Source organism: Procambarus clarkii, chromosome 26, assembly GCF_040958095.1.
Source record: "Procambarus clarkii isolate CNS0578487 chromosome 26, FALCON_Pclarkii_2.0, whole genome shotgun sequence".
NCBI lineage: Eukaryota > Metazoa > Arthropoda > Malacostraca > Decapoda > Cambaridae > Procambarus > Procambarus clarkii.
The window spans coordinates 7177424-7192133 of NC_091175.1; the positions used below are offsets into that span (position 1 = coordinate 7177424).

The 14710-nt window shown below is 34.6% G+C and overlaps 1 protein-coding gene across 6 annotated transcripts in view; it reads right to left on the bottom strand.

Annotated features, from left to right (window-relative positions):
- Positions 1-7529: 7529 nt before the first annotated feature.
- LOC123756729 (uncharacterized) overlaps positions 7530-14710 on the bottom strand; it is a 94360-nt gene continuing 87179 nt past the window's right edge. For 5 of the 6 annotated variants that reach the window (XM_069331825.1, XM_045740008.2, XM_045740006.2 and 2 more), the window contains exons 17-18: positions 13163-13237; positions 7530-11262 (exon numbers count right to left, since the gene is read on the bottom strand). In XM_069331825.1, coding sequence (XP_069187926.1) covers positions 11086-11262; positions 13163-13237 — 252 coding nt within the window. In that variant the 3' untranslated portion in view covers positions 7530-11085. The remainder of the gene's footprint in view (positions 11263-13162; positions 13238-14710) is intronic. The other variant, XR_006772669.2, reaches the window with a different exon arrangement.

Below are 14710 nucleotides of genomic sequence, written 5' to 3' on the forward strand. Positions count from 1 at the left end.
GGAAATTTAGGAAGGAAGGGAAGGGGGACAAAAATCAACATTAACAGCTACCACATTAGAGGTGCAGTTACTCTCAACATCCCTGAATGACAGACTTTGCAATTGCAGCATCCAGTTTCCCTGCAGAAGTGTAGGTTAAACATGAAACATTAGCACACAAGGACCTAAATACATTACTAATTTATTGTGCAAAGTTGCATCCACAGGTAACTACTACTAAAATGACAGGTGCCTAGATGCAAAAATAGTACTGGATACAAATACAGTAGTAACAAAATTCCATTGAATCTATAATTATTTTTAATGATAGATTTTGGACTAGAAGCCCAATGTTAGCCTAGTTTTAGGTTAGAGCCTAGATGTTATTCAGCACCATGTGCCTCTAACAAAAGTTATCTCGATGTTTTACATAGAGTAGGTTGCAAATTTATTTTTTTAATTTATATCTTATCTTATCATTTACATGCATGCCATCCACTATTCACATGCAACAACATAAGAGTAGGCATACATATATATATATATGCTCACGTTTGTAAAAATAAATCAAGAGCGAAACGATATTAACTGGGAATATACGAGTAACAGACTTTTGTAGTTTGGACGACTCATTTTAGCTAATACCAGTATATAAATAAAATAATTAATCATGATTTCAATATTGCCATTTATTCCTGTCAGTATTATGGGAAATATTAGAGAGGAATAAAAGTTTGGCATGGTTAACACTCCTGACAGCAAAGTTTAACTCTTAATATTGTAAGCTAGTTCCCATAAATTTATAACAGCATAAAGGCTTGCACACACTGAAGGCACTGATCGACTGTCTAAAAATTTATGGAGCTCAAACAATTAGTACAACATTGGAATGTTTGTTCACAGCTTTGAAAAGAGTAATTAATTAATTATCAAAGAAGGCACCAAGCTGGGAAGGCTATGTAGCACCATCAAATGTGCAGAATAATCAGAGGGCACTAATTATCACTGAGGATGCCAATATGAGAATAAACGCATAAGGCGAACGATATCAAAAGTATCCGATTCACCGAGAATTCTGTCGAGGGAAAAGTGACTGCCGGAGACGGTCGGAAAGCAAGACACATGCTCGTCCTGGAAGTCAGGACATTCGACAAGGATATGCACAACTGTAAGAGGGACAATGCAGTTAGGACAATAAGGAGCGGGGCAGCGCTCCATTAAGTGTCCGCAGCTATGAAAGAGAGTCAGCGCAATAATATAATAAGTACAAAGATGATATTGATGAATAGATGATATAGTCACAGAAACATGCAATATGTATCAGTAAAGCCCCTATCTTAACTGATGAATGAAATCACACTAAAATCTTAAGAAATAAATGATTTTGATCATAGTAAATCAAAGAGGTATTCCCGGGCTATCATATCTCAAAGTGTGAAAACAGTTTTGTAGTAAGTACAGGAGGGGGAAGCAATGAATACAGTTCAAAATCACAAATACAATCACTGAGATACAATGAAATGCATGTGCTCTTAGTAATGCAAGCATCTTGAGGAATCGTTGCCAGTAGTCTAAGATTATGCCTTTTCAGGGGAAAAAATGAGACTAACCTATGCTTTGCAACATTGCATAAATGAATGGAGATGCATATTTCACAGATGGATTAGTAGACCAGGAAAAAAGAATCTGGAGCTGCAGTTCATTAAGGAAATTCTATTGTTGGCATTTTAACTTTACTTAATTTAATCACTTATGTGGGTGATTAACTTTATATTCAAAAGACTTTGGAACATACAGATTCAAGAACTGCCACTGAAACCTTGCAACAAGAGCACTTGCATAACAACATCCATATGATCACAAAAATTATAACACTAATGCAAACACTCGATTATCAAGGTCATTTAAAACATGTCAACTGGGTGCCAAGTCATGTAGGAATACCAGGGAATGATATTGTAGGTGAAGCTGTAAAAATTATAACTAAGGGAGAGGAATGTATACATTTACATACTCCACATTAGGCTTGGGAATGTCAGCATCGAGGAGAAATCCTGAAGAGACCACTGGAACATTATCTAACACAGTGAAGAGTTAAAAACCAAATACTGGAAAATTTCCACAGATTTAACGGTGCAGAAAAACTTGTTAAAACACATGGGACGTAACCTTACTAAAGCCAGCATACAAGTCATAAATGAACCCATGCTCTTGAATAGTACATCACATATTGACATATAAATCCTGTAAAGGCAAAAACTGATGTTCTAAAAATGGTAGTGGCTCACGAAATTGATATGATGTTGGTGATTTTTTGTTCGTAGGTACTTTGGTAGGTTAGGTTCGACCAATTTAATACAACAGTTTAGTGACATTGGGAATGTTCAGGAAAATGGGTTGCATAAATACTCATCCATGCCTAGGTAATGTCAAAACAAGAAACCAAGCCGAAGAGATTATAGACTCATTCAGCCTCTAAGTAGAACAGAAATGAATAACACCTTGTGGATCAGCCAGAGGCTTAGGACCCATGCAGGAATATGAATATATGAATATAATATATATTATATATATATATATAATAATATATATAATAATATATATAATAATATATATATATATATAATAATATATATATATATATAATAATATATATATATATATATATATATATATATATATATATATATATATATATATATATATATATATATAATGTATTCCATATAAATTGAATACAGGATGCAATAATTAGTAGTAAATATAATGAGTACAGTACTGGTAATAATGTTGTGATTGAGCTACAGTGATGGCATGATTACCCCTGGCATCAAGGAATTCGAGAATATTTTGGAGCATCTACATTAATATATTTGTTCAGAAATTGGTCAAAGTCTTCCCCTCAATGACCTTTAAAATTGTTCTAAGATCTGCCACCAGGGTGAAAAATAACCCAATGCCATGAGGAAACTTTCTTGCCCCACCATATGCAGTATTTCTTGAAAGTTTCAAGCCAACATGAAAGTGTTCTCCAGATACTGCACACCACTGCAAATTTTAGAAAAATAAATAATGAAGTAAAAACTATTAAAATAAACAACACTTTCCTCAACGATATATAGAGTACATATATATGAAGTGTATGTTAAAGTATACAGGTGGGGTGCATAGGCAAGAGGAAGAGTACAAAGGTGAGCATGTTCATCAGTACTTTGCTGAATACCAGTAAAATACTTAGAAAGAATGAACTGTCCCCAAGTTTCATTGTTTTTTCAAGTAAAGATCCAGAGTATACAATGATGATAAAACCTAACTGTGTGCTTACATTAAGCATATAAAATATGAATGCAAGTGGCTGCACAAACATCAACACTTTTGTGTTGATATTCATGACAAAAAAATGAAGATAACCTAGTCTATCATAGGTCATAAGCAACCCTAGGCCTATAAATAAGGTCATATGTAGTCAGGTTAAAATGTGGAATCAGGAAAGCTACAGAAAAACATGCTATGGCAAGGTTTGCAAGTCTGTATACTGTGAAATGCCACTGTATTAATGAGAGCAATCTAAATACTGCAACAATACTGGCATTAACAATTTAGTTCATGGTTCTGGTTACTGCTCCATAAACAGTAATTACCTAAGTGTAATTACCTAAGTGTAGTTACAGGATGAGAGCTACGCTCGTGGTGTCCCGTCTTCCCAGCACTCTTTGTCATATAACGCTTTGAAACTAATGACGGTCTTGGCCTCCACCACCTTCTCACTTAACTTGTTCCAACCGTCTACCACTCTATTTGCGAAGGTGAATTTTCTTATATTTCTTCGGCATCTGTGTTTAGCTAGTTTAAATCTATGACCTCTTGTTCTTGAAGTTCCAGGTCTCAGGAAGTCTTCCCTGTCGATTTTGTCAATTCCTGTTACTATTTTGTATGTAGTGATCATATCACCTCTTTTTCTTCTGTCTTCTAGTTTTGGCATATTTAATGCTTCTAACCTCTCCTCGTAGCTCTTGCCCTTCAGTTCTGGGAGCCACTTAGTAGCATGTCTTTGCACCTTTTCCAGTTTGTTGATGTGCTTCTTAAGATATGGGCACCACACAACAGCTGCATATTCTAGCTTTGGCCTAACAAAAGTCATGAACAATTTCTTTAGTATATCGCCATCCATGTATTTAAATGCAATTCTGAAGTTAGAAAGCATAGCATAGGCTCCTTGCACAATATTCTTTATGTGGTCCTCAGGTGATAGTTTTCTATCTAGAACCACTCCTAGATCTCTTTCTTTATCAGAATTCTTTAAAGATTTCTCACATAATATATAGGTTGTGTGGGGTCTATGTTCTCCTATTCCACATTCCATAACATGACATTTATTAACATTAAATTCCATTTGCCAAGTGGTGCTCCATATACTTATTTTGTCCAGGTCTTTTTGAAGGGCATGACAGTCATCTAAATTTCTTATCCTTCCTATTATCTTAGCATCATCAGCAAACATGTTCATATAATTCTGTATACCAACTGGTAGATCATTTATGTACACAATAAACATCACTGGTGCAAGAACTGAACCCTGTGGTACTCCACTTGTGACATTTCTCCATTCTGATACATTGCCTCTGATTACTGCCCTCATTTTTCTATCAGTCAGAAAATTTTTCATCCATGATAGAAGCTTACCTGTCACCCCTCCAATATTTTCCAGTTTCCAGAACAACCTCTTATGTGGAACTCTGTCGAAAGCCTTTTTTAGGTCCAGATAGATGCAGTCAACCCAACCATCTCTTTCCTGTAATATCTCTGTGGCTCGATCATAGAAACTGAGTAAATTCGATACACAGGATCTTCCAGATCGAAAACCATACTGTCTGTCTGATATTATATCATTTCTCTCTAGGTGTTCTACCCATTTAGTTTTGATTAGTTTTTCCAATACTTTCACTATTACACTTGTTAATGATACAGGTCTATAATTGAGGGGGTCTTCCCTGCTGCCACTTTTGTAGATTGGAACTATGTTAGCCTGTTTCCACCCGTCTGCTACGATTCCTGTACACAGGGATGCCTGAAAGATCAGGTGAAGTGGAATGCTGAGCTCAGATGCACATTCTCTCAGAACCCATGGTGAAACGCCATCTGGGCCAGCTGCTTTGTTCTTACCGAGCTCCTTGAGCATTTTTTCCACTTCGTCTCTAGACACCTCTATGTGTTCTATGTTGTTCTCTGGAATTCTTATTGTATCTGGTTCCCTAAAGATTTCATTTTGTACAAACACACTTTGGAACTTTTCGTTTAGTGTTTCACACATTTCCTTTTCATCTTCCGTGAATCTATTTCCCATTTTCAACCTCTGAATATTATCCTTTACCTGCAATTTGTTGTTTATGAATTTATAGAATAGACCTGGTTCTGTTTTACATTTGTCCGCAATCCCTTTTTCAAAATTTCTTTCTGCCTCTCTCCTCACTGCCGTGTAGTTGTTTCTCGCATCTTTGTATCGCTGGTATGTTTGGGGGTTCGGCCTCTTCCTGTATTGATTCCATTTTTGTGTCTTTCGGTCTCTAGCCCTCTCGCAATTTCTATTGAACCAATCCTGTTTCCTAGTTCTGCATCTCTGTTTTGGTATAAATTTTTTTGTGCCTTTATCATATATTTCACAAAACTTGCCATACATCTCATTCACTTCCTTGCCTAGCATCAAGTCTGTCCAATTATACTCACTAAAAAAATTTCTAAGGTCACCATAATGTCCTCTCCTGAAGTCTGGTTTTTCAACTGCTTCAACCTCCTTATTTTCTTCCAGCTTATAACGCATTGCATACTTTATTCCCAAAAAGACATGGTCACTTTTACCCAAGGGAGGAAGGTACTGAATGTCAAATATCTCTTCCTCCTTCCTGGTAAATATCAAATCTAGCATGGAGGGAACGTCCCCTTCCCTCATCCTCGTAGCTTGTTTAACATGTTGATACAAGAATGTTTCCAGGATGAGGTCTACAAATTTACAGGTCCAAAAATCTTCTGTTTTAGCTTCATATGCTTCCCAGTCTATGGATTTCAAGTTGAAGTCACCGACTATCAACAGTCGTGATCTATCGTTATCCGCTCTCGCTATAATCTCTCTCATTATTGTTATAAGACCTTCACGTTTACTATCTAGCTCCTCCTTTGACCATGTGCTGCTTGGCGGTGGACTATATGCATTTATCATCATTAGTTTATCATCCTCATAGCAGATCTCTAGTGCTATTATGTCAACTTCTTGTGGATTGGCAGTCATTATTTCCTTCACCTTTAGGTGTTCTTTTACCAGCACAGCAACGCCACCGCCTTTCCTAATTTTTCTGTCCCGTCTCCAAATTGAGTAGCCCCTTGGGAATATGACCTCATTTAAAATTACATCTTCAAGTTTTGTCTCCGTGAGTGCAACAATGTCTGGTGTCTGCAGCTGTATTACATCACTTAACTCCAGTATCTTCGATCTCACTCCATCTATGTTGGTGTATGCAATCTTCAGGAACTTGTTCCCCCTCTCCTTATTATATATTTTATATCAGTATAGGCATAGTTGTGCTTTCAGAAGAACCACATATAGCACTCTAAGTTACCCTCCTTTTCTGAGAAACTTTTTAATAAGAATTATTTACAACCACAGTCATTACCTTAATATAGAAATTTTAAATTTGTGGAGCAGCCTAAGAGCATAACGTACCAGCAACTTGCATGAGAAACTGCTGGAAGCTATAACAAAAGCCAAGCTGCCATGAAAATGTCAGACTGAAGTCAAGTTGATACAAACTTTCTCACAGGTCTGAAGCATTCCTGCTTGCTGCCTACTGAACACTAATTACAACGGGCAGCTGAATTGCAGCCTAGCAAAAAAAATAAAAATAATAATAATATAGTAATTATATATATATTATATATATATTATATATATATTATATATATATTATATATATATTATATATATATTATATATATATATATATATATATATATATATATATATATATATATATATATATATATATATATATATTAGTCAAGTAGAGAGACTTGGCTGCCTAATACAAGTATTTATAGAAGCCTGAGAGTGAGGTTAACCAAGTCTACTGTACATGTCAACATTAACCTGACAATGTTACTACTACCTCTACTAACATGGTGACACGTTAGCAGATACAGCCAAGAAACATACGATGCAAATTGATAACAAAATTTAATTTGGCAGGCATAAATGATTAAGCAGCGTAATCTCAAGTCCTTAAATTTAGTGACTAAAGCTCATCTGGAATTAAACAGCAATGAACATATTAAGACAGTACAAAATTAGCATGCAGCTCAGTCTAAGCTGCCACAGTTAAGAACAGCATGAAGCTCTAAGTTGTGCTTGTACATTTATAAACTCACTAATATTATGGTAGTGCACATATGCATTCAAAAAGCTTACTACAATTATGGTAGTTATTGTACAATAACACATTTGCTAAAATATTTTCCCCCATTAACTTTACAACAATATTCTTCCATTAAAAGACACTATCAAAAGTTTCTTATTATTTTATCGTTTTAATACTTTAAAATTAATGTACACAGTAATTTACTCTCCATTATACAATTGACATGTATAAGAAAATTTAATTATATCTATAAAGATGTGTGTGGATATATGTGTGTGACCCTATACATGACATATTAGGAACACTAGATTTCGTTGATCGCTATGAAGTCACGAGCAATACTTAAAAAATATTTGGTATAATACAACAAATCAAGGGATATCATATTATGGCGTTCAATGTTAAAATACTGATATACACACCAATTAGAGTCAGACAAGTTTGTTAATTAGCACATGGTGAAATACTATAAACAATTTAAATGCTATCACACGATTACCTTTGTTATTCCAATAGTTGTAAATTTATATTCTCTGCATATGTTAAAAATAGTATTAAACCATCACAAAATCAATGTCTGACCACTAATCAACAATGATGTGACAGAAGAGATGCGAGGGGCTATTTGGCAGGAGTTTAATCTGTATAAGAAAAAGGGAACGGGTTCACAAATACACAGACATGCATTAAAAAATATAAAACTCTTAGAGTAAGTACTTTCCTTTACATCAAAGTCAGTAGAAATTCTGAATTGCCAAAGAACACACACAAATTTCCACATTTTGTAAATACTTTTGTTACATTTCAGGCACACAGATCAGCTGTAACTATAATATTACTATCAAGTTAATACAAAATTAAATGCTTGTTATATTAGTATTAAAGAAAAGTATGCAGTTATTCATAAAAATATCTAAGCTTGGATTAAAGTGACTGTAGATCACAATACACATGCTGCAGCTGTCTTCACCGGGGCCGAGAAGAGGATGATTTTTACACAAAATATAATACAGTATATAATTTTGAAAATAAAGAATCATAACAGTGACCTGAGAAAATAAAGTGTGTTTTCACTCTGTGTTCATGACAATTTGGGCATCATAAAGTATTCATAAGTTACAGCTGCCCATTATCTTATAACAAAATTCATAAAATATATCAATTACAACACAAAAATATCCTAAGAGAGCAGAATGTGAACTGAAGGAAAAAAGTTTACGTTGATTACTCAAGAGTTCATCTTCTCCTGAAGTGTCCCACAAAGCACACATTTCCCCTAATGTTGGAGTGTGAAGGTTCACTATTTTTCATAAGCCCCAATTTAAACAAAAAAATAAAAAATAATCAGTGTATAGCAATCAGTGTCAACAAATATATTTTTCAGGAATATCGACCATCAAAAAAATTACTGTACAGAGGTGTGTACTCGAGAACATAACAAATTGCACATAATTTACAGAATGAATTGCTCCAAACAGAAAATAATATTTCACTAATTAGCTAACCTCAAGGGAATGGACAAGCAGTGCAACTACTATCAAGCCAAAAATTCAAATACAAACTAAGAGCCCGTCAACACGGTGACCAACACTATCTCAATCCTAAGGAATACAAGGCTAACTAATTTGAACACAAATATTATATAGTTATCTGAAAGGATAAATAAACTGTGTGCACAACAATGCTAATTATTGCAACTGCTCCAAGCAATTCATCTATCACTTATCTTTACTTACTATTTATACAGTAAATATTTGTCTGCAGAAAACAAAGATATCTTTATTGCATGGAAATATTAATTATGACCAAGTTAGATTTATATTAATTAAGACCAAGACTTCAACAGTAATATCTATGTTGATATTGTTAACCTTAATTAAAACAAATTATTATTAAGCTTAAATTTATATGATTGTAATGCATTTAACAGTATCTTGATTTCTAACTAACATGTTGCTCACCACTCATTGCTGGTGTTTCATGAACCCACACACCAAAGTTGCAATGATTTTCTTAACTAATAACAATCAAATAGGCTTTAAAAAAAAAAGTTGTGTATTTTTGTATCTGGTAATTTAAGCTAACTTACTCTTGCAGCTAAAATCTTATTTAAAACTAATAAATCATGTATTTTTCTTATATACAACATATTAACATATATTGTTCTGTATATTAGCAGATTATTGGGGCTTTCCAATAACTTCCATGTTATTCTAATGCCCCATTGAAAACAGTAAGCTCTCTGTCCACAACTTTCTAAATGTACAGTAATTAAAAATGAGCAAACAAATTTTCTTCATCATGTATTTAACAAAAAAGTGTATAAAATCATAAGAAAATATAAAATAGTTTTGAATATATTTAAATATAGGGCACTGGAAAACAAAAGCATGCATATCAGTAAGCAATACCAAGTAATTTACTTGCAATATTGTGCTCAATAAAAACAAAAACGCTACCTTAACGTGCTTAATGCAAGTGACGACAAAGATATTGACCGTGTTCACATGCACAGCATAGCTACGAATGTGTGCATTGTTACACATACAAGTCAATTTGTTCAATGACATATGAATGACTGCGAGTACAAATTTAAAAGTGTGTTTAAAAGTGAATCTATGAACTTTATACAAAATAAATACTGTTCAGCAGGAGTTTACATATATGCATGCCTGATATAAAGAATACAAATATTTGCATGTGTTTATGTGCTTAATATATATATTTTTTGTGTAATTAACAAAAGAAGTGAAGTCATTCTGCTGTGTATAGGATAAGCTTTTAGGATAATCGAGTCCACTTTCTAAATACAGTACTGCATATGGCTAGGCACTCACATTTACTCTTATTACGAGTAAAGATAATATAAACAAGATGCACAATACAAGTCTTCAAGTTAATGCAACACAAAATTTGTATTGCCATTTAAAAACATTCGTTTTTACCGTCCATAACTTTGATCGTGCCTGTATTTTTTGTACTCTTTTTGTTTTTTGTTTTTAAGATAAAAATCTTCAAGGCACTTGAGAGACATAGAAAGACACGTTGCGTTAAAGAGCTCAAAGAGTGACTATTCCTCATATCACATGTCTCATCCGTGGGAATGATGAGAAGAGAATGCAGGCAATGTTGCACTACTTAACATAAAAATATGGCAAATATTTTTTTTTTATTGGTGAATATCAGCATAAATGGACATAGCTTTAGACCATTCCAGTCATTGAAGTGCCCTGATCAACCATACAACTCTGAGTGTGCACAGCATCAATGTGCAACAACAGAAATGCTTTCTGACTTGGAATGTGTGGAAACAAAGGGAATGTTTAACACCAAGTGTTTTTCTTAAGTATCAACCTTAATGCAAATTAGGAAATAATTTTCAGAGATCTTGTGTACACTTCCATGTTTCTTATCATGTGCACACTCATAATTCTTAAAATTATCTAATTCTATTCATTTACAAATTTACATGAGGCACTAATGCACAACCTTATTTTAACCAATCATCAATATGGACTAAAGCTACATTGCACATAAGACTTTATTTTGGGGTTCTTGCCAGACTTATCTTACTAGACAAATTTAGCTACCTTACTAGATGCACAAAATGAGAGCTTTTCCTTATCACAATTTAAAAAAAAAAGAGCTGCTCTACAAGTTTCAACGTGGAGATCCAGCAATCCTACTGTAAATATCCTCATCACTGTAGGCGAGAAACCATTAAATTGACAGTATTTGATGTTTTGTGGAGGATGGAGGTGGCAATCAACAAATCAGCAGACCGTAAATCGGCACCATCAACCTGTAAAAGCTTGTCTCCAACTTTAAGTGCCGAAGAAGCTGCTCCTCCACCTGCTACACTTGTCACATAAATACTCTGCAACAGAAATTATAAATTTATTAATGTACATATTATCACTTTTCTATCTTACATTATCAACACAAAGGAAAATAGGAAACTAGAAAATGCTCAAGTATTTTTATGTACTATATATCAAACATTAGTGAAAACATCTTCATGTATGTTCATCATCACATTTTTCATCACAATATTTTCTGACAATTTATACTTTACATTTGAACCTCTATAGAACAGACTACTGTAATTAGGACTACAGTAGCTTCATTCTCACCTTTCAAGATTTTAAGGCTTTTGCAGTATGTATTTTTTTTCAATTTATCACCAAATTTAGGTAAACTTTCTTTTTGCAAATGATACAAGACATACATATATAAATAGTGCAGTTTGAAAATTTAAAACAATACAAATCAAGTTTTCAGTGCAGTGCATTAAAAAGCATCATTCTAGACAACCATTCAGTTGTCCTCTAAGATGTGATCAGGCAGGATGGCATTCTGGTACCAACACCAAAGAAAATGTTTGAACATCTTTGCAGTCATACAAGGTGCTAGTGGGTCACTGAAAATTAATAAATCTAACCCATAAATCTAACCCAAAATAACCAACAAAGAGGGTACAGTATTTATAAAAATTCAAAACATCCAAACTAACCGCTTGTTTGCCGACTGCCCAGCAACCAAAATAACCCACCAAGTGGCGGTGTTGTGTGCTATAGAGGGTTCCAAGACCAAGGCAAGGCAATTATCACGAGAAAGTACCTGTACTATGCTACTATGACTATATAGCATTTGGAAGGGTCGTGAGAAGGATCTGGGATAGAACAGAGGGAAGGAATGGTGCCCAGGTGCTTGAACCAGAGGGGAATCAAATGTCAACCTGCAAGATGCAAGGCAGTTGCTGTATTGACCAGTGCAAATGGTTGGACCCCCCCCCCACCACCACTGAGAACAGGAGAGCAGTAACAGAAAGAAGGTAGGACTGGGGGTAACCAATTGATTCTAATCAAAGGTGCCTTTCATATGTAACATACTTGTAGCCTGATTTCAGAGGTACATTTAGTTACCCTCTAAGGCAAGAATATTCAACGAAATAATATACAAATTAAATATTAGATAAAATTCACTAGTGATACAAAGTAGCAGAAGGGTGCAGAAGAGAGACTGGGAAAAAAAAAATTTGCACCATAGTCACCAGCCAAAAGGACGAAGTAATAAGCCTAACCAAAACCACACAACAAAGTGCTAAACATGTAATCTTGGTGATGAACTTGGAGAGGCCCTGATTGGTATGCCAATATCCAACTACACATTTCTTGAAACAAGACATGCGCGAAAAAAAAAAAAAATTGCACATTTGACTGAGTATGCTTGACAAGTGTATGGAACAGCTGAGAAATGTCCCAGTGTTCATGACAAGAAATGCAAAACATTTGATCATACAGACCTAGAATAGATCATCAGGTATGCTGCACCTAACCAAAGGTTTAAAGAGGAAGCCTGATAATGAAACCAAGAGTTTGGCATCTCCAAAAGCTTAAGCTTGTTAACAGACGTGTAAAAGCTTCAGTGCCAATGAATCAAAATGAAATGTGCTCATTCCTCTTCCCTAACACTTCACCGTTAGAAAGAATTTTTTCAGTGTCAGAGTAGTAGACAAATGGAATGCATTAGGAAGTGATGTGGTGGAGGCTGACTCCATACACAGCTTCAAGTGTAGATATGATAAGAGCCCAGTAGGCTCAGGAACCTGTACATTAGACGACTGACTGTTGAGAGGCGGGACCAAAGAGCCAGCTCAACCCCCGCAAGCACAATTAAGTATGTACCTGAAGTTATATAAAATGTCTGAAATCAACAAATATGGTCATGACATGTCCAACCTTTATCTGAAGCCAACAACAAATGCCTTTACTCACCTTATCCTCTGGGTCTGTATGGGACTGCCCAATGGTAAAGCCTAGGTCTGGATTCTTCTCAATCACTACCGGGAACTGTGGGGAAAACAATGCTTTCTACTAAATGTGTAACACTATGCCAATAATAAACATACAGAACTTTTATATCGTACTTCAATATAATGTACATCAATTAAATAAACCTTTGTTTAGAGATTGTTAAACAAGGTGCAAGTTATATATAAGAATAAGGAATTAAACTGAATGGAGGCAAGATGGCAGAAGGATGGGGTTATAGATACAATATAAAGGGCAGGATATTAGGCAAGGATAATGGAACAAGATGGATACAGTAAAGATGCCAGGTTAGGGAGGCAATTGATAATGATATTTAGGTTACATCAGATACATTTTTGTGAAACGCTTGACCATAAAACACGCCAAGAAACTAGAAATCTCACGAGGCGAGATTCTTGTCTGATAACTACAGTATTACATAGATGTGCCAGCAATTTTCATGGCAATCTCTGACTAGATTTATAAGTTATAATAATGTTAAATTCTAAGGTGATCTGATAACATTTAACTATAACAGAGATCCTGGATCATATCACAAGAAATTAGCTCGAGACCTCAAAAGGCCCTTATAAGGGGTGGCCACAACAGAGAGGTTTCCAAGTCATCACCCACTTAATGATAATGTCAACAGGGCTTGGGTGCTCAAAGGATCAGTTTAGCAGAATGTAGTCTCTGACAATTTACGATGTTTTGACAATGCTGTATCCTTTAATGATAAGTACTTTTAAAAATCCCTCCAACACTATCTGAGTGGGTTAACCTGCGTTTCTTGTAAAGCTAAAAATAAGATTAGGGATCAATGGTAAAATAATATTTAAGAGCATAAAACAAGTAGATATATTTTAAGCAGAAGCATCTTCACATGCAAAATCGTGTTAGTTAGCCCCATTGCATCCAACGGCCACGTAATGGGCAGCATATCAATGAATGTTAGAAATGTTGCCCTCATTCCATGCATTGCACCATCATTGCTTATGCACAATTTGAATTACAGGATATATTATAATTTATATTTAATGCTTTAGAAAGTCATTAATTTGGTTTACCTTGCAGTCTTAACACCCTTGCATTTGTTTACACATATATATATATATATACAGTACCACATGTCAATGCTACAAATACCTGTTGTCAAAATAAACATCAGGCATGCATGATGTACATTCATTTTAGTCATATACAAAGCTACCAAATACCTGTTATTTGATCCTTTGCAAACAACTGCATACACTTGATAATCTCCTATGGTAAAAGTCTTAAAATGCTGTAAATAGATACAGTACTGTATATGACTTACAGAATTGCAGATTAAAAATATAGAATGTAAAATATTTACATAAGAAAAACAAATGCAAATCTGACAATCGTATTACCTGTAATTACCTTATTTTCCCCGAATCCCATTCTATAACACAAAAAGTAGTTATGTTACTAGGTTTGACCTTAATCTGTGAAATGCACATATCATCACAAGATGATTGACATTTGGTG